The 21,041-nt window shown below is 42.3% G+C and overlaps 1 protein-coding gene across 4 annotated transcripts in view; it reads left to right on the top strand.

Moving 5' to 3' along the window:
- Positions 1-21,041, top strand: part of PALM2AKAP2 (PALM2 and AKAP2 fusion) — a 224,425-nt gene that overhangs the window by 76,775 nt on the left and 126,609 nt on the right. For all 4 annotated transcript variants that reach the window (XM_080986690.1, XM_080986689.1, XM_080986684.1 and 1 more), the window contains exons 4-6: positions 10,620-10,734; positions 12,930-12,951; positions 14,459-14,560. In XM_080986690.1, the coding sequence (XP_080842816.1) occupies positions 10,620-10,734; positions 12,930-12,951; positions 14,459-14,560 (239 nt within the window). The remainder of the gene's footprint in view (positions 1-10,619; positions 10,735-12,929; positions 12,952-14,458; positions 14,561-21,041) is intronic.

The raw sequence follows: 21,041 nt of genomic DNA, 5'->3' as shown, positions 1-21,041 counted from the left end.
ACCACAGGATGCAGTCTGAAAACGCGCAACCTGAAGCAAACGTAACATGAGGTATGACTGTATGTTAAGAAGCATGTTAGAGAGGATGGAATTACAGTGGTAACTCTAGTTGCGTTCACTTCTGGTTACGTATCCTTCAGGATATGTATGCGGCAAACCCGAAAATATTTTTCCGGGTTTCGCTGCATGTGCAGAAGCACTAAAGCGCACCGCACACATGCGCAGAAGCAGCACCTCCCGTTGCGAATGCCTCGGGATGCAGGCGGACCTCCGGAACGGATCGCATTCGCAACTGGAGGTACCACTGTAGATAAGATGGAACCTTAACAATGCAATTGTATGTAATTTGGGTTATAAACATTGATGTTGGGGGAGCAGGAAGTCACTAGTTTTGTTGATTTGGAGTATAATTGTTGAGTAACAAATATAACTTTCAATATGGAAAAAGAATTAAATATTACTTTTTTAAAAAATAGAAGGCATTAAAGCAAAGCACCATTTTTGTCTTGTTTTTGAAAAAAGAAACATTTATATTTATACCCCACCATTGTTCCATCAAGGGAGTCTCCCATACAGGCACTGGTCAGCTCCTGACCTGCTTAGCTGCATTATGTCCCTTCAGACCAGTATAACTGTTTATACTGTTTATCCTCAGCAACAGTTGGCTCTACTGAACTTTCTTTTCTACATAATGCAATATGGTCCCCTACCGATACTTTACCCTTGGGACTTGAGAGTGCATTTTTAAGTGGTGGCTGATGCATTACTTCCTGGTGACTGTGCTTGTGTGACTATAACTATGCAACAAAAGTCAGCTAGGTTTCTATCACAGATGAATTGAACTTAAAAGTCATTCACCATGGGAAAGTGCTGAGAAAACCCTTCAACACTTTGAGGGTGTTGTTAACAAGATACATTTAAAACTCGGGAATGCAATGTTTTCGTGGGAGATACACAGATGTCGATAAGTTCGGTCACACGTGTTGATGTTCTTCTCAAGCGACTGAACAGTTATCAAAGGAATGACTATCAAGGCATGAGTTCGCATGGACTAAAGCCATCTTAAACAAGGAGCAGGGCCTGTTTGCACCATTCTTTCTCTCAAGATAAGATTGCTGAATTAATGGGTCTTCATTCTGGAGACTTTCCAGGCTGCCTTGCTGATTGTCAACATTTACTAATAAATGATGCAATCGGAATTGAATTTCGGTCATTTGAATTCGACAGTGGAATTTGCTGCCAAGGAGTGTGGTGGAGTCTCCTTCTTTGGAGGTCTTTAAGCAGAGGCTTGACAACCATATGTCAGGAGTGCTCTGATGGTGTTTCCTGCTTGGCAGGGGGTTGGACTCGATGGCCCTTGTGGTCTCTTCCAACTCTATGATTCTATGAATTGTCACTAAATGAAAGCAGAATGCCTAGGATCCAGTCTTCAGAAAATAACACCATTCTGAGCAAGAAAATAGTCTGGAGATGACTTTGAAGTTGGAAGCAACAATTTTCTGAGAAATTCTGAGAATTTTCTTTCTCACACTCCCTCCTCTCCTGAAGTCTGGAAGAATTTAAGCGGGGGGACACCTGGAGAATATTGAGTGATGCACATCCCCAATATTGCCACCATGGATTGAGATTGAGATTGAGATTGAGAACCATATTGCCACCATGGATTGAGAATTTCCAGCACATGTGGATGCCATCAATTATATTGTTGAAGGAAGCAGTGGTGCCTCCCATTCCTTCCACCTTAAGCTATTATTTCCTTCATCCACCAGTTTAAACTAACAATATAGTTTTGTTTAGGATTAAAGGTAAAGGTAAAGTGACCCCTGACCATTTGGTCCAGTCATGACCAACTCTGGGGTTGCGGCGCTCATCTCGCTTTATTGGCCGAGGGAGCCGGCGTACAGCTTCCAGGTCATGTGGCCAGCATGACTAAGCTGCTTCTGGCGAACCAGAGCAGCGCACGGAAACGCTGTTTATCTTCCTGCTGGAGCGGTACCTATTTATCTACTTGCACTTTGACGTGCTTTCAAACTGCTAGGTTGGCAGGAGCAGGGACCGAGCAACGGGAGCTCATCCCGTCGTGGGGATTCGAACCGCCAACCTTCTGATCAGCAAGTCCTAGCCTCTGTGGTTTAACCCACAGTGCCATGATTAACTGGGCCTAAATTTCTCTGGATAGAATTATTTCTGATAATGGAGGATATTTGGTGAAAACGTTGCATCCCAATTTTTCTGCTCACGATAGGGTGGAGCATTCGGCTCTAAGAGAGAGAAAAGGAGACAGAAAGGATATTGAAAGCATCTTGGAGTGTGAAGGATCAGAGGCAGAGGTATCAGCTGCTGGAGTGCCTGCTTGCTCCTTCTACAAATCTGCTTCTTTATTGCTGGTCTAAAAATTAGTTAGTAGCGCTGACTCAAATTTTGCAGAGTAGACAGAGGAAGGAGGACTGAAATCCCCCAGAACAGTTTTGGTTGTAGGGGGTGTGACATTCACAGGAGCTGAAACTTACCACCACTCCTGGAACATATAATATGGTCCCCACTCTATTATACCTACAAGCCTTAGTCAAAGTGATGCTGTATCACCGTGGATCTTCACTCCCAGTGCTTTGGGAAAGTTTAGCACTCTTCTGCCAGTTCATCAAAAAAAGGGACCACTGATGGGCATCTTTCTAAAGCATCTTCTGGCAAAAGGAAGCTGCCCCGAGGTGAGAAGAGATGGAAGCAAAGACCAGCTCTTTCCTTTTTATCGTGCATGTGCATTGTACAGCATGCAACCACCCACAGACGGCAAGGGCCCTGCTTCTGCTCTTGCAGAAAGGAATACCCCTTCCCCCATGCTTTTGGAATCAAATCAGTGCAACGTGAAAGCAGCAGCGACACAGCTGGGTGCATCTAAAGGATCGGCAGTGAGAGGCAATCTGTCAAGAGTGAGCTTTTCATACATTTTCCCTTGGAAAGAAAGAAAGAAAGAAAGAAAGAAAGAAAGAGGACCTCTTTTTCTTAGGATCACCTAATCAGGTTTTTGCATCTTAAAGTAACATCTGAAGTTTTCTTTCAGCGTGAACTGCAACAAAGAGCTGGTACATTTTTAATATTCTTCCAATCACTGCGCTTTTTTGCATATTTTTTTCCTATCCAGTGCTATTTTGCTTTGTTACCTTGGAGTTCATTGGTTGGCTTCTGTCATTTAATATGAAGCGTATGATTTGGGATTGCCACCCCATCCAAAAAAGAGAGAGAGAGAGAGAGGATAAATTGAAAGACAGTAACTGAAATTGATAGAACTTGACTTTCAGGTAAAATACAGAGAATCGCAATGAAGGTGTTAGAATCAAAGGCAAACTAAATTGTGAAAACTGGGTGTGTGTTTTTTTTAAAAAAATCACATTCCATTTCAAAACCTACATTTAGCAAATACATTTGGATCTCTCTGGTTTAAATATTTGTTAAGGGAAAATGAAAATGAAATAATGGGCAGGTATATATTGCAGATGTGTATCTGATTTAATAGTCATTCCCTCTCACAGGGAAATCCTGGGAAATGCAGTTCCGGGGCAGGAGCTAATGGAAAATTCTCGGCAACTTCACCCAACGATGATCCCCAAGATTCTCTGGGGGAAACCATTGCAGTAAAAGTTTAATACAGTGGATATAACTGTTGTACAAGTAAACTAGTCAGAAGATTAATTTATAACACCAGAGAATGAAGAATTCGGTTTTTTCCCGAACTCACTGGCTTATTCACAATGCTTCAAGGAATCCTTTGATGGTCAGCGTGATGAGTTCCTTTGTTATTTTTTATTTTCCAAACTTTTTTTTTTTAATGCTTACAGGTCTCTGCTCCTTTCGTGCCACAGGTCATCTTGGTTCACTGAAGGCAGTCATCCTGCTCTAATGAGCTATTGCTTATGTCCGGAAGCAACACTAAAGGCTTTGCATCTTGCGTTCTCTCCATGTCAAAGGGCACCCAGCTTTTGCTAGTGTTTCTTTGTGAAGTATGGAAGGCGCTGACTCCTTTTACTATTTCTTCCCTGCTGTACTTCCAAGATAACAGCAATAGAGACTGAGGGAGTGAAAAGGGGGGAAAATATAACCTTACAGATGCCTTCAAAGTTGTAGCCATATGAATTTGACTTAAAACTATCTCCAGGAGTTCTTCTTCAACGTGATTTCACTGTAGGATCCCAACAATATTGGAACTATTCCCCCCCCCCCACTCCTTATAGTTCATGTATTGCATCTGAAGTATGTACCTGAGGGACACACTAAATGTGAATTTATGAGATCCATTATTAAACTCCTGGGCTTGTACCAACTAAGTCATTGTGCAAGCTGAATGACTTCTGCTTATGGAGCAGAACTTCCATTGTCCCACACCCCCTCCCCCTCCCAATCTGCTCTGGAAGTTTCCCCTGTGAAAGATTTTGCAGTCAAATCTAACAGTGCATATTCTTGCTAGTTAGCATGAGAAGGGGTTAAGACCATAGAGCTGTATTGCTGACTCAGATCATAGAAATGTAATTGATAGAGAAGGCTCTGTGTGAAGTCATTTCCCCTCGTCTCCTGGGAGGGAAGCAGCAAAGAAATAGTTCCTGTTCCTCTCTCCCTCTGTCTGTCTCTTCAGGTACAGTGGTACCTCGGGTTAAGTACTTAATTCATTCCGGAGGTCCGTACTTAACCTGAAACTGTTCTTAACCTGAAGCACCACTTTAGCTAATGAGGCCTCCTGCTGCTGCCGCACCGCCGGAGCACGATTTCTGTTCTCATCCTGAAGCAAAGTTCTTAACCTGAAGCACTATTTCTGGGTTAGCGGAGTCTGTAGCCTGAAGCGTATGTAACCTGAAGCATATGTAACCCAAGGTACCACTGTACATGCCTGAGACTGTTTCTGCTGTAAATACAATGATTTTACCTGCATATATATTTTTTTTATAAAATATTTATTGAAGTTTAAACATTACAGAAAAACAGAAGCAAAACAAAAGAAACAAAAAAGAGCAATAAACAATTACAAAACCTCAAAAACAAAAATAAATTCAAAAATACAAAACATCAACAGTACAAAAAGAAAAAAAACAAAGGCATTAACAAAAAAAAAAAAGCAAAACCCAAAAAAGGACAAACAAACATACAAAAGAACCACATATTTTCATATCCTTATCTTTCATTTGCTTATTTCCTCGACTTCCTCACACCTCCTTTTTTGTATTCTAGTTCAATTAAATATTCCAGCAAGTCCTTTCCCTCTTTCACAAATTTAGTTCCATAGTTTAACTTAACACAATTTTAGACTTAAATTTACCTCTTTATCCAATGTCAATCTGTTCATACTTAATTCTTTATAATATTTCTGCTAAAGTCATATAACTTCTTTCCAGCATCTTTCTAACATTCATTACCTGCATATATTTTTACCACTTTTGCCACTAAGGATGAATGCTTGACTGTTTTAAACTTACTTTTCAGCCTGTAGCCTGTTTCTTTGAAAAACGGGGTATCAAAAAAGGAGAATTCAACCAGTGACTAATTCCTATGCTTTCAATTAAACTGCTTAAGATGGGATTTAAACTCTGCTCAGCCACAAGCTCTTAAATGTAAGCTGATCCATTTGTCTCAACCCACACATGTGGGTCTGTAGACGGATAAAATATAGTTAAATAAGCGTAATAAAAACCCATCACCCTCAACCTTCTAGAATAGATTTGAGGCACATGAGGAGAGGAGCAGGAGGGCAAATTTCAATGGTCAGGCAGAAGTCATCCTGCTCATACATGGACTTTGTTGGCTATACACACCCTCTTCTTTTATAAAAAGGGAAAGGCAGGCTTGAAGGCTATACATTTGATGGCAGCTATGGCACAAGAGGAGGAGGAGGTACCCTTTTCCCCATGGTCTCTCTGTGATCAGAATGGAACCTGTTCTCAAAAACTGAGAGGAAATGGTTAAGCCCCCTCTACGTCCAGTGATATTATTCAAATATGTGGTCCTTGCATGCCTGCATAGTCCATTAAAAAACAAACAAACTCCAGGAGAACTGTCATAGATTTCCTAGCATCACTTGTAATTTTGTGCTAAGGGCCCTATCAGGGCCCTATCTATCAGTGTGTGTGCATAGAATGCATGTATCGGGTCCCAATATTATGCTTCCCATAAGCATCTGGTTGGCCACTGTGTGAACATGATACTGGATTAGATGGGCCACTGATCTGATCCAGGAGACTCTTCTTACGTTCCTGCCCCCTGCCCCTCGTTGTGGAACTGGAGTTGGCTGCTTCTCTCTGTTGACCTGGTTTTGCTGCTACAGATAACGGTGCAAGTCTAAATTCATGTCCAGCAAAGTGGTGTTAGTCCAGCAAACAGAACGTGATGCATTGCACCAGCCACTCAATACGTTTCCTTAGCACAGCATGCTATTAGCCACAGTGGCTATGCTCCCTTTCCACAATATTGCACAGTATTCTGGATGCCAGTTGCTGAAAATTGCAGGTGGGGAAGGGGATGTTGCACTCAGCTTGTGAGCTTGCCATAGGCATCTGGTTGGCCACTGTCAGAACAGAAAATTAGACCAGAGGAGCCTTTCGCCTGACCCAGCAGGGCTCTTCCTATGTTCTGTGCCTTCCGTCCTAATTTCAAATGCTTTAACTCAATAGACACCTACCTAATCCTGCTGACGAGGGTTGCCCCTGTTGTCGTGCATTAGAAACGAGCTCCATAATTCTGACTTATGTTTTGTTGCAAATGCAGAATTCCTATTTTTGAAAAGGCTGCCTTCTATTACGCATTCCTGGCATATACTGAAGGCGGATGATGCAAATTCTTTAAAATTATTTCCATGTCCTGCTGCTACTTGCTCTATTTATAGTGCACAAAACGCCAGGTCCACGGCGTATTAAAAGAAAAATCAGGGTCCCCCACCTCCTACACTGTAGAACTACAGCAGATGCAAGTTAGTACCGGAAATGGGTAGATATGTCGTTTTTAATTTAGTTCGTTGTAACCAGTGTTTTTTTCTGGAGGTACACAAAGGTACACAGTATCAGCAACTCACACACACCCCCAATGTTAAAAGTGTGGCACTTACTGTAACAACTTAATGGTGAGTATTGCTAGCTTTTTTTCTTTAAAAAAATCACTGGTTATAACTGTCCATAGATATATGCATTCATATTTACTTTCAAAAATATTAATGATTTTAACACAGGGCGAATATAAGCCAGCAATGGTTCGTGATGGTCTGCAGCTCTCAGAACTACTAATATCACCACCAAGAACAGATAGCAGTTCAAGTACAATGTGGCTGCAAACCTTGGTTTAGCAATTACAATTCCGCTTTAATGAGGGTAGCAAAAAACAATCTGTGTTAATAAGATTAATGAAATTTGAAAGCCAGCAATAGCCTTAAGGCTCATCAATTCCCAGAGTGGTCCTCCACACTGAACAGGCCTCCCACTTCTTTATCAAAACTAATTTCCCTAAATGGTATTAAAAAGGAGGGTGGTCTGGAGCCCATTTTTTTTAAGATTGCATCCATTTGCTAAGAGAAAAGGGGAAAACTCCCAGGCTTTGGGATCGTAGACTGCAGTTTTGTTATCCTGGAGCAGCCTAGGGGCTAAGAGACCAAGTTTCTGAGGGGAAAGTCCTGAACCTTATCTTTGCCAGTGGCAACAAACGCCTGACATACCTAGAATACTAAAAGCCAATACACCCTCTTGATATACAGTGGTACCTGGGTTCTCGAACATAATCCATTCCAGGAGTCCATTCGACTCCCGAAACCGTTCGAAAAACAAGGCATGGCTTCCTGCACTCAAGCTCAAGCTGCGCCAGAAGTTTGGCTTCCGAAAAACGTTCACAAACCGGAACACTTCCAGGTTTGCAGCGTTTAGGAGCCAATTTGTTCGGCAACTAAACTGTTCAATAACCAAGGTACGACTGTATGTGTTTTCCTGTTTTGTAAATGGATCAAAAGGAAGGTTCATCAGTAACATAGGGTAACAAACAGCTCTTGTATGTTAACTGGGAGGCCCTTTGGAGTTTTGAATTTCATTGTTCCATTCTGGTTAAGTCCAGTCCGTATGTTACCAATTTATGCAATGTGTGTGCAGAAATACAATATTTGAATCAGCTCACAACCCTGCAGATTTAGGACTGGGAGGAACCGACCAGCATAGATTTTAAAGCTTTTTTACAGAATGAAAAATGACCAGTGGTTCTGGTCCTGTGGAAATGGAAAAGACAGGGAAAGTTCTGAGTTATATTTTCTCTCAGACAATTACAAAAGTAGATAACAAAGCAATCCTGGCTTTGAAGACAAAAGCAGGAGCCTTAAGCCAGAGAGGCTAAGCCGGATGACATGGGAAAGCAAAGCATGGAAGCCACAGTTGCTTAAAGGGTCTTGGAGAGATAGAATCCATCTAAGAAGATTTATGTCAATTCCAAACCAAGGAATATTCTAAGAAGGGTTACTCCATGGACAAATGCTGTCCAGTATATATAAAGTCCTTACATTCTTCATCTGCCAAAGGGATAAGGCTAGAGTCCTGGTTCTTCGACTGAGTGCTAATTCAACAGTATTACGAGCCATCAAAAACACTTTTGTGTGATGGTACTCTTCACAGGAGCCATCACTTTTGAAAGAACTGCGATGTGAAGAAAACGGGTGCAGACTCAGAGGAGGAGGAGGTGTCAGAAGCTGAAGAGGTAACCGGGTTTGGTGAGCAGGAAGGGGCTGTGGCAGAGAGCAGTCCAGAATCAGAGGTGGAAGAAGAGGCTGGGCCAGAGGCAGAGATGAGGCAGGCTGCTGAAGAAGCCAGGGGGTCTCCCCCTCCTGCTGTGACCTGCTCCTCTCCCCACTGGTCTCCCAGAACCTGGAGAGGTATGAAGAGGATGGAGCAAAGACAGACAAGGCATCAGAGTCTCAGATTGCTTGGGAAGGACCCGGGGGGAGGAGGAGACTTAGGGAGTTGTGGGGAGGCAAAGACCTTCATTCCTTGCAACAGCCTCCTTGGGCCAAGATCTACTGGGAAGAGTCGCTGTGCTCGCCAGGCCTGGCCTCCTGTGCTGTTTGTTTCTTTGAATAACTGTGTGAGTTGTTGCTGGTCCACTCCTGACACCTGTCCTGGTATCAGGGTGGCTGGAAATTGTAATCTAGCAACATATGGAGTTGCCAGAGTTTCCTTATCCTTGCTTTAAAGCTCCCTGGAGCTTGGGAGCTGGGTACTTGAAAGACCACCTGTTCCCATACCAACCTGTCTATGTGCTGAGATCATCAGTGAAGGCTCTTCTCTGTGTGGCATGATCAACTGAAGTATGGTGGGAGGTGATCAGGGGAGGAATCTTTTCAGCGGTGACACCTTGCATATGGAGTTTGCCTCCCAGAAAGGCTTTTCAACACCAGGCAAAAGTTTTCCTCTCCTCCCAGTATTGCTGAGCTTTAAACTTTTAATGGCTGCTTTCCAGTGTAATTTGATTTTGCAATATGGGTTTTGTTGTTTTGTATCTGATCACAGACCACCCTGCAAACTATTTGGCTGAAGAGTAGCAAAGGTATAAATCTATTTCACACACTTCCCATTGCTCTGTTCCTCGCTCGGGTACTCTCCAAGTTCTTAATCAGTCTCTGAGCTCAGTCTTCGATTGTTTGGCCTGATTGCTACTCGTGTTTGAGATTTGGGCTTGCAATGCACTCAGGAGACAAGAACAAGGAAATGGCTTCCTTGTCAGGTGTCTGGTGACAATTACAAGACAGGAGAGGAGGAAGGAAGGATCTGTACAGTACAATGTTTTTAAAGGCTGTATTCCAAGTACAAACAAAAGGTATGTCTCCTGTGCAAGAGCCAATTACTGCTGAGGTTGTTTATGGTAGTGCATTGCAAGGTTGTGCTTATTTTACTAGTTAAGTTAGGTTTCTAAGACATTCATTGTACATAGCACAAGGAAATTGCTGTTGACTACTGTCCCCCCCCCCCCAGAAGTTCACAAAAGAAGATAACAAACATCAATTTTATCAATCGTGGGTAGTGGGTTATACTGCATTTCATCACTTTTCCTGCCACTTCTACAAGAAACCTTTTAACCTGGCACCTCTTGGGGTAAAGAAGGAACTCAACAGTTATAATATTGCTCCAAAACCTGCGTTCAGATCCTCACTCAGCCAATGAAGCTCACAGGGTGACCTAATTTCTGTTACAGGGTTGTTTGGGGAATAAAATGAGGAGCAGGAGAGACCTCCTCAAAAGAAAGTGGAATAGACATGCAATAATCAATCAATCAATCAATCAATCAATTGTTAACTATAATATCGAATGCTGGCTTGCATGTCTGTGAGCCGTGTTGGGTTAATCAGGCGCCAGTCATTATATTTAGGAATTGGTCATTAAGAAACCAAATGATGTACGAGGCTGTGTAAATTAACATTTTTTCAGGAGGCAAGCTGATTCATCTAACCCTTTTTCAAAATTAGCCTTGATGGAGAACTTGTCACAAAAGGTTGTAAGATGTATGTGGGCAAAAGGGAACATCCAAAGAAACTGTTTTTCAGCTAGGAAGCCAAAGAAAGAGCATAAGATGAGATCTTTTCCCCAGATAACTAAAACGTTATTTGATATATTTTCCAGGTTAGAACAAGAAATAGGAAAACTAGAAAGTGAAGAATCCCAAATATCTGCCAAAGAGAAAATCATCTTAGAGAAACTAAAGGAAACGGAGAGATCCTTCGAGGACTTGCAAAAGGTAAAAGCATTTTTTAAATTAAAAAACAATAACCTGATCATCTACAAATAAAGTGTGAGATGTTGAAGTGAGAGATTTTTCTTTTGAAAAAATGATGGGCCTTTCCACACTTGCCCCTAATAGTAGAGTAGTTTGTGGGTTTTATTTGGATTTTTTTGGCATGCTGCTATTTGACATTGGCATCATTCAGCTAGTATTCTGGAACAGGGTACTCAAAAACCTGCTTTTCCTTCTACAAAAATTGATTTATGTGAAAGATCCGAATTCTCGAATATTTCATGTGTGTGGAATGCATACAAGCATCGTCCTGCTTTCTGTGTGGAGGGAAGTGGGTGGGCGTGATTTGGAAGACATTGGTTTCATGCCACTTTCCTCTGGCCGGTGCATGCTGCCTGCCTGTTTGCAAGCTCAGCTCAGACGAGAGATGCAGCTTATAGAGACGTTGGCACTGAGTCAAAGTACTCCCCATGACAGGAGTAACTGCAAACAAAATGTCACCGCAATAACCAGGTTGTGAGTCGAGTCCCCGCTCCCCGCTTTGTGACGAAATAAGACACATGGACACAAGCATTTTAGGTTAACGGGTTAAAAAAGGCCACAACTTTATCGGTTACAGAATGTGAGTGGTATTGGCTTAGGCACTGGATCCGAACAGACTATACTTGTATCCTGTCTGCTCTGCAGGGAGTCACGCAAGGGTTAACAACCTGTAGGGGGAGCTTGTTGATGCAAATCAACTGGAAGCTTTCCCCTAGAGTATGGTTACCATATTTTTTTCAATGATTCTGGGGACACTTTTTTTTTTTTTTTTTTTGAAATTGGGTAGCAACAGGGAGTCAGTAGTGGGGATGGTGAGGGAAAAGACCCTGGGCCCAAGCACACATGCATATTGTATAAAGGTGCAAAGCCCTTCTTTCGCACCCTGTGAAACATAAATGCGCAGAGTTTTTTTAAAAACTGGGCAACGGTGCACCGTGCGCCCGTGGCTCCCAAGCCTTCCCCCTTTGTTTTGACAGATCAGGGGAGGCTCGGGAGTCACGGGCAGGCAGTCATTGCCCAGGAGGGGCCAGCCTGGTAGTGCAGTTGGCTCTGGCTGGCTTCAGGAACTGCTCGCTGCTGTGTTGCAGGAAAAATGGCGGGCGACACAGCAGTGAGCAGCGAGCAGCTCCTGAAGCCAGCCAGAGCCAACCGCGCTAACAGGCTGGCTCCGGGCTGCTGGGGCTGCCACTGCCACGTTTCCCGGGGGCAGATTTGCAAATCTGGGGACATCTTATAACCCTACCCTAGAGTCATCTGAGGGTCATGCCATGGCCCTAGCCACCACCTGGGCATCGGACAGGAACCATGACCGCCGGATTCTTTTAACAGAATACCCTTCAAGGGGAGGGGTAGGTGATGGCCACAACCTCCCCTCTGACACACAATGCGTTTTCCAATGCCTAACCTCCAAACCTTACAAAGTTGTGACGATTTGCTATGAGGTAGGCGAAAAACCAAGTGGCTGGTGCCAATCTGCCAAGTGGAAAAAATTCCTACCAGGCCCCTTGGACAACCAAGGCGACCAACCGAGGTCCATAGCAAGGTCAGGTGCAGGGAGGGCGGGTGATCCGATGAAGCTGGAACAACAAGGCAGCACTTGTGTGACCGCGGCCACTTTAAACAGCTAAACCATGCCCCGCCCCGCCCCGCCCCGCCCCTAGCAAGCCGAATTGGCTAGCTAGGGTGCGTGATGCAGGCACAGGACTCCAGTGACGTAGGGGCCCAGCCACGCCCCCCCCCCACGAGCGCGGGGAGCGATTCCTACTCACAACATCTTCCCCCGGGGAAGAGGAGAGGCTTTCAATAACCATATATCAGGTGGACACAGAGTTCCTCTTCTAATCACTTATACTCTCACAAAATCAGTATTCCAGAATACTAGGTGTTAAATGCCCCCCCCCCCCAAAAAAAAAAAGTTGTGGAAGGGCTTTTCCAATGCACATGCTGCGAATGCTTATATTTACTGGCTGGATGAACATGAGTGTACATTATGGGTATGACTATAACAGTAGAAAGCTGTTATAGGACTTTGTAGGACTGTTGTAAGTATTATTAATGTAATGTATACCAAGCATTCTTGAACATGCAAGAGTTTTATATGAATGCACATAACGTGAAGAAAAAAATGACTGATTCCAGTATTTTTCTTTTTTCAGAGCTTCTCACGCCAAGATGGAGGTAAATGTTTGTCGGTACTTATAACAAGTTGCACTGTTTTTGCTCTGCATCCGATAATGTTCTGCGTAGTTGTTCTGGTGTAGAAGTGATTGGCAAAGCAATCTCAAGCCTCTGAATCTGTAATGACTGGCATTCTGCAATAGATCACCTACAAAATGTTTTCCTTAAAATGCCTTGCAAGAGTAGGATCTGAATCACAACTGCCTTATTTTCTAAGTCTTAGTGGGTTTCCAGTGCTTATGTGACACACATTACCCGGTAGTAAAGTGTAAGATCACAGAGTTTGGGTTTCCAAAGAGATTCTGGAACTCAGCCGTGAGTCATGACTTGAACATTTATTGACGAGGTTCCCTCAGAATTAACTGCAAAAAATGGGGGATGTTCCTGCCAAAGTAATCTTGTAAAACACACAGCAGCTTGTTCCACACATTTTCTCAGTGATGGCAGACAATGGTGTTGCCATAAATAATGGCTTTGTGTCTGTTTGTGGGAGCAGTTTGTAAGGCACAACACACAAAGGTCTGCTTCTTAGGTCTTTTGGATTAGTACGTGGAAGCATGATTTTAAAACAGAAACAGAAACCAGCCAGGTACAGTTTAGTTTATACTCATCATTAGTTTATGCTAAAAGCCAGGCTGACTGGCTTATAAATCAACTTAGAGAAACTGTTTGGGGGGGGGGGGCTATACAGAGCTGCAGAAAAGATCTAGGACACCACATGGCCCATTACACAAAATAAAGACTTTAAATGGTGTGCTGTATTATTATATTTTAGCTTCCTGTTTATTAGTGAGGTGTGTGTTTTGTGACCGGCCTCCTTAGAATAAGATGAAAGTCAACCAAAAGGTTTCCAGGTTACCACTTTGGAGAGAGAGGGAGAGAGGGAGAGAGAGATGTATCTCCAGCCCTTCAATAACCATCATGGGATGGTTTACAACATTTCAAAACATGACCAAACAATTTTTGCAATAAGCATATAAATTCAAGTTGGATGGAGGGAATCAGAATGCAAAGATTACTTAATATACGCATTTTAGCTGTAGAAACAAATTAAACACCCACTAGCTTATGAACACAAAACCATAACTAAACAATGTATTTAATTGCATTGGGAAAGATACGAACTCACACTAGCAATAAAAGCTGGCAGTTGTAGAATTGATTATCCCTGTTGTGTAATGGTGATTCCTTTTTTAAAATTTTATTTCATGTTCAGGGGTCACTGACCTGCTAAAATCGAGAACCTCCTGACACATGATTATGTGCACGTACAACTAGAAAAGTTTTAGTCATCTGGTCTTTCTCTCTCCAACCTCAGCTAGTCTATTGAATGGCAGTCAAAGCAGGGTGACTCTGCGTTTTGCTTGCTTTGATGCAATTATCTGTCACAAAGCTTCTGATGTCTATTGTTTGGGGCGATAAGTTAGGAACTCTGCTGCCTAAGCGGTGAAGCCTCTGGGGTCCATATGGCTGTACCTAACTGTATTTCCTGTTCCCTGACAACCAGATGCAGTAAATTACATTTACTCCCAGCTCCCCGAACTCACAACCCTCTATTCACGAACAACAGAGCCGGTTCCTGGGAAAGACGGAACAAACAGGGTAACTGGTAAGTCTCAGCGCAGCATGGTTTATTCTTTCAGCCAATGTGGCAGACATTATCTTTTCAAAAACATATTTGATTCCCTGGGACTAATGCCCAGCTATACTTGAAACAGGAGGAAACAGCTCATGACTTAGCAAGTAACCAGTAAGCAAGCTAGATATGTGTTTTTCTATGTTATATCTATTTTTAAAAAACATCAAGGGTGGTTAAACGTTAACCGAGATATCGTAAGAAGGGAGTTATTTCTCAAATGTAAATATGTAGTTAGAGGGGGATATTTTTGAGGGTCTGGCCTTTTAAAAACTTACACAGCAAGGACATTTATGTTTGTGAGCAAAAATAAATAAATAGCATCAACCCAGTTCTGGAAGTAATTGGTGGTAGACCATGCAATCCAGCGAACGTGAGATATGGTTAAAATTCATGGACCATTTACACAAGTCAGTGCTTAAACACACAAGTCAGGCCACATTTGCACCATAACTTTAAAACACATTTAAAGCGCATGCCTTTGCCCAAAGAGTACTGGGAGCTGTAGTTTGTTGAGCGTGCTGGGAACTGTATTTTTTGTTAGGTGTGAACTGCAGTTCCCAATATTCTTCAGAGGAAGGCAACGGTCCTTAAATGAAGGGTGTAGATGTGACCCAAGTATAGGATGCAGTCTATCCTCTGTTTCAATGAAACTCTGTCTTGCATGTAAAAAGAAGCACCAGCATTACAGCATTACATAGAGCCTCTCTTTCGAAACACGTCTGGAGTGGAGAGGATGGTTTTCTGGTTTCTAAACAGACAGCATTCTAGCTTCTCCTATTTTCCACACGTAGACAAAAAAAACAGCCTCGTGAGGGAAACTGACACTTGTTTTCCGATTAGGATTCTAAGCAAGATGTTGAGTCCAAATGTCAGGGGTTGTTTTTAGTTTTTAGTTTTTAGTTCACTATACATTGCAAATGTGTGTGTGGGAAATTGCTTGAAAAAATTAAGAAACCTATAAACACCTATTTTAAGAGATGGAATCCAGGTGGGACTTCATTCTCATGAAGCAGTTAAGTCGATCATTATTCTTTCACTGCTCATCTGTCTACTAAAGCCCCATTCTCTGGGACTTCTACGACACCAACGGGAGAGAATAGTAATATTCCAAAACGATGCCGTGTAACTAAAGGTGTCCAGGGAAAAGATATTAATAGAGGTGGTCTTCAAATGTAGCTGTCACATCAACACAATGCAGATTAATGGATGGAGTCAAATAAATGGACCTGATTCTTTACAAGTATGCATTCTTCCATATAAAAGCAACACAGCGAGTCTCTATTGGAGTTTCTTCATGCAACCTTTTTGTTTTCAGGTAGGTGGTAGGGGCAGTGGACGAAAGGGCCTGAGTGCTGGTTATGGGCATGGTGCCTCTATTTGAAATTATCTGAAATGTGAGGTGAATTGGGTTTAAAAAGGAGACCCAACACCTCTTGCTTTTAACCCTTCCTCCACACAACCTGCTTAGATCATCTGTTTACAAAGAATACAGTAGGAAATAGGAGAAAACTCTGAAATGGCTGAATATGAGTGAAACACAAGTCACTTTCAAAAGGACAAGAGCAGAGCTCCAAGCTGATTAGGGTGGGGGGGAGGATGCAACATTCTAAAGCAAAGGGATCACATCTGTATATAATTTTACTTTCGCATGATCAAATCCCAGAGCTGCATACGGACCCCGCAAGCTTCAGACAACACAATGTATGTATGTATGTAAAACAATGTTGCTATTGTTCGAGTGTGCTGCAATCTTACAAAATCACATTGACTCAAGTCCTCATTTAATGGCATGAGGGGGATTTTTTTATTTAAAACATGTTTGAAGATATTTAATCTGAGCGTGAGAGGAAATTTCATCACATGAAAGACCTTTGGAATATTTAAGTTGCAGCCATAAGAATTGTATACTAGGAAGTAAATTCAGTTGAGCTCAGTGGGTCTTGTTCCTTTCTGCAGTAAGCATGTCTGCGATGGGATGCAAGGTTTGCCCCATTTTGTTGTGTTGACAGAATCAGCAAAATGTTGCCCCTAGTAGTGTTCTGTGCTCTGGGGCAGAGAAGCAATGAGTGAAAAACCAGCCTTCTCTTCTGAGAACCAGATGTTGGCATTGAACAACAAGGGGGCATCTGTCTTCATCATACACAACTTCTCAGATTTCCTGGGTCGTCTGACTTCCCACAGTTGGAGTCAGTGTACTAGATTCAGTGCAGACCTATTACCTGAACCAGCAAAAGAGTTTCTATGCATAGGTACAAACTGTAATACAGGGATGGACAGTTGCTGGCCTGCAAGCTGGATCTAGTTCTTAAAATAGCCTCATCTACACCCTTGTGCAAATTAATTGAAACAAAGCATGTTTTCTATCTTACTCGTAATCCTGTACCCAAAACAAACACAAAAAGTCAGCTGATCATTATGGTGTCAGAAGCCTGCAGCCAATAGAAGGAATAATGCACTCACCACAATTTATTGAGGTTCTAAGAAAGAGAGTTATTCCAGAGCTGGAAAAGAGGTATCCTGATAGTACTGAGATACTGCAGCAGGACATAGCCCCCTGTCACACATCAAAAGTGGTGAAGAAATTCATGACAGAGCAGCAAATACAGGTACTTGATTGGCCAGGGAATTCCCCGGATGTAAATCCCATTGACAATTTGTGGGCTATATGCAAAAGTCGCCTCCGTGCTGTAGACTGTACGACTATGGAGAAGCTCATTCAGGCACTGATTCAAGTCTGGTCCAGGGATCAGAAAGTCAACAGTGACTGTTTGAAACTAGTAGACTCCATGCCAAACCGTTTTCAAATGCTGCTTAAAAATAGCGGAGGTCATATCATTTACTAATGTATGTATATGTGAGTTTTGTACTACTAAATTCATTGTTTGTTTCAATTAATTTGCACAAGGGTGTAGCTTCCACCAGTGACCCTATCAATTTCCAGCCTATCAAAAAAAAATAAAAAAAATCAACAACCCAGTGTTACTCACAGTTTCAACTGAAAGGAAAAGAAGCAATGAGGCTCCACTTGGGATTTTATATAAATGCTGTCTTGTTGCTGCTTTGTGAACATTCTGAAATTGCAAAGAATCATTGCTAACCCTCAAGGGATGTTTCAGGAAGCATGGTCTTTCCTCAGCTCGACAGTCAATGAGCATATGCCATCTAAACCCATGTGCCTGTGAAGGCCTTATTGCTAAGTTGGGATGGACGGAACAATATATTTCTGGTCTCTGCCACTTTCATAGGTGGTTACTCATGAGGGTGTCCCATTCCATATCCACATTAATCTGCAATTTAAAAAAATTCTGCACCCAGAAAAATCACATTTAAATAACTTTTTTGGAAAGTATTTTGTCTTAAAATTCCCATTTGCTGCATAATCTATCTCAAAATATGCATTGTTAAATGCATGTCAATACAGTCATACCTCTTGTTATGTTTGCTTCAGGTTAAATCTTTTCAGGTTGCGTCCCGCAGCAACCCGGAAGTAGCGGAAAGGGTTACTTCTGGGTTTCGCTGCTCGCGCATGTGCAGACACTCAAAATGACGTCACACGCACGCGGAGAAGCACCAAATCGCAACCCGCACACACACAGACGCAGGTTGCGTTCTGCTCATGTTGCGAACAGGGCTCCAGAACGGATCCCGTTTGCAACCAGAGGTACCACTGTACAGTGGTACCTTGGTACTCGAACAGCTTGGCTCTCGAACAAATCGGCTCCCAAATGCTGCAAACCTGAAAGTGAGTGTTCTGGTTTGTGAACGTTTTTCAGAAGCCGAATGTCTGACGTGGCTTCCGCAGCTTCCGATTGAGTGCAGGAAGCTCCTGCAGCCAATCGGAAGCTGCGCCTGGGCTTTTGAATGATTTCAGGAGTCGACTAAGTTTGAGAACCAAGATACCACTGTACTTTTTTTGAACCAAGAACTGTGTTGCAACATTTGGAAAAGTGTGGGAATGTGATGGATGGCTGTGTTCTGATCCACAAATCAGTGTAGGAGGTGAGGAACAGGTCAGCTCATGCTGAAATATAAACAAAATTCTTCAAGCACCCCCTATTGCTAGTTGGTTTTTATTGTAGAGTTTTGGAACCTATAGTATCCCATGAGAATACAGAATTTGGCCAAACCCCCAGTTTGGAATATGTAGCTGCTGGTGGGTCAAAGAACCACAATTAAAACTAATGATGTGATTTATGTTCAGTATTCTTTTTAAAAAGTGCAGCGGAACTAATAGACTCAGCCAAGGTATATGCTAGCTACATCAACAATGTTTTGTTACGATTCATTGTGGCCAATTTCACTGGAATTTTCATTTTAAAACTGTGCTCAGTTAAACTGTTGCCAATACCAGAGTAGTCATTATGGTTGTTTGCTAGAAAACAAGGGAGAGGGGTGGTGAAATCTGTTGAGGAGCCAAGATGTTTGAATCAACATATATACAGTATAACAAACCCTTAATCAGTCTGTTACTTGTAGTAATGCCATAAGTTTTTGGTTTTTTTACAAGTTCTCTTTGGGATATCATGGTACAGTTCAAATCAGACCTCTTTCATAATAATAGATTGTAAAGACTGCCTCTCTCTAAACTTTTATTACGGTGCCAATATATTCTTTGTTCTTAGAAAATGGTTTGCAGCCTGATCTTATGCCTGTTTGCTCAGACGTATATGGAGTTCAGTGATACTTGCTTCCAAATAAGTAGAAAAGATTTCAGCTTGTAGCTGGTCCTTGAGCAAGAGCTTATACAACAAATGTTTACTTTTTTCTAAGTATATATAGATATAGATGGAAGGAAGGCCTTGAGGAAGTCAAAGCAGAAGCATAAATGTTAATTTACCCAGAGTGCCAAAACTGCCTCCAAATTCCCTAACACTAGTATTTGAGGTTTTGAAATGGGTTGCATTTAGATCCTAACCTGCCATGAGTCAGGGACCAGAAGCCAAATTCAGAAAATTAAATTTAAATAAACAATATATTGAAGTGTCAGTAGATGATCAGAGCTGGATGGGTTTGTGGAAGCAATGCTCAAAGTTTATGCCACCTACTGCTGCCTTCTTCCTATGTGTACCAATTGATTCTGTTCTGTTTATCCAGGTCCCAATTTTCTAAAATCCTATGAAGGTCTCCCTTTAATGGCAGTATTTCATGAATGAGGAGTTGGGTTGAGATCAATCCTTGTATTGTAAAAGGCATTCATTGGCTAGGTTATCATCTGTCAGCTGGAGAGGAAACTTCGTACTGGGGCTGAGGCCTAGCCTGAACTGGCAGTACGGATCCTGCAAAATACCAATGTGTGTTTTGCTCATCAGAAACAGTTGTATGATATGGCTGTTTACAGTGTGAAGTACATGCACATTCCTGCCGCATGCATCCCAACCTAGCTGTCATGTGCATCTTAGGGACAGTTTATACATACATGCATGCTTGCCATTCGATAACTTCATCTCAAGAGGTGACTTCTGCACATGGACTGCCACAGATCTGCTGTCATAGAAAGAACTCTAATACTTTCTCGTAGCAAAATGCAGTACTTTCAGTGGAGTCAACATGTGTGTAGTAATCCTATGTACACTGAGTGCAAATGAATCAACTGTTGTTGTGTGCATGTGTGAGCCAGGCCTTGGATGGATCAGGAAGTGGAAGCTGCATTGGCTATGGATTCCGCATCTTCTAGCTGTATTGACTGATGATGCTGTGAAGCTGGAGGCCAATTCCTTGCTACTCCCTTGTGGACCTTTATATTTCAGGCACACTAAGCCTCCTTCCTCTGTTTCCTTTTGATCTTTCCCTGTTTTCACTGCTGGGTTAAGAATGATAAGTGAAGCCAAACTTGCCCATCTTTATTAGTTTTTGTAAACCTTATGGAAGACCGTTCAAGCTTCCCCCCAGATTTTGGTAGGCTAAGCAGGAAAAGTATCTAAATCCTTAGTGGGAATATTTGTACACGGAAGCATAGAAGCTCATAATTTATATTTCAGTACTCTCAGGAAGGCCTATCTATGCTGAAATTTGCAGCATGCATAAGTTAAGTGGCTCAATCAGATTTGCGTTCTTTCTTTTTATTCTCAAAATGTGTGTACATGGCTCCAAAGCCCCAGCTAATGGAAATCTCATTGAGCAACTTGCTGAGCATTGGCTTCTGAGATTGTATCACCCACACCCATATCTTTGCAGGACTAGAGAATGGCTTTGTTAGCTGAAGCTGAGATTCTCAGGGAGCTGAATTTTGTACCCCTATTACCACATTCTGTAGCTTTTCTGCAGTCTTGCAGAATCACGGCATACACCCTAATCTACACATCTTTATGTATCCCATTCTCCCTGACACTTCCTCATGGTGATATGATACGCTCTGGATGTCTTCTCCTGATAAAGTGGAGGTTCTCCTGCACAACAAAACAAAACAAAGCAAAACAAAACACCCAAGGGAATGTCTGACAGTGGTGAAGAA

Source organism: Podarcis pityusensis, assembly GCF_964106645.2.
Source record: "Podarcis pityusensis genome assembly, chromosome: 17".
Taxonomy (NCBI): domain Eukaryota; kingdom Metazoa; phylum Chordata; class Lepidosauria; order Squamata; family Lacertidae; genus Podarcis; species Podarcis pityusensis.
Note: the sequence above shows the minus strand (reverse complement) of the source record. Positions and strands in the feature narration are given on the sequence as shown.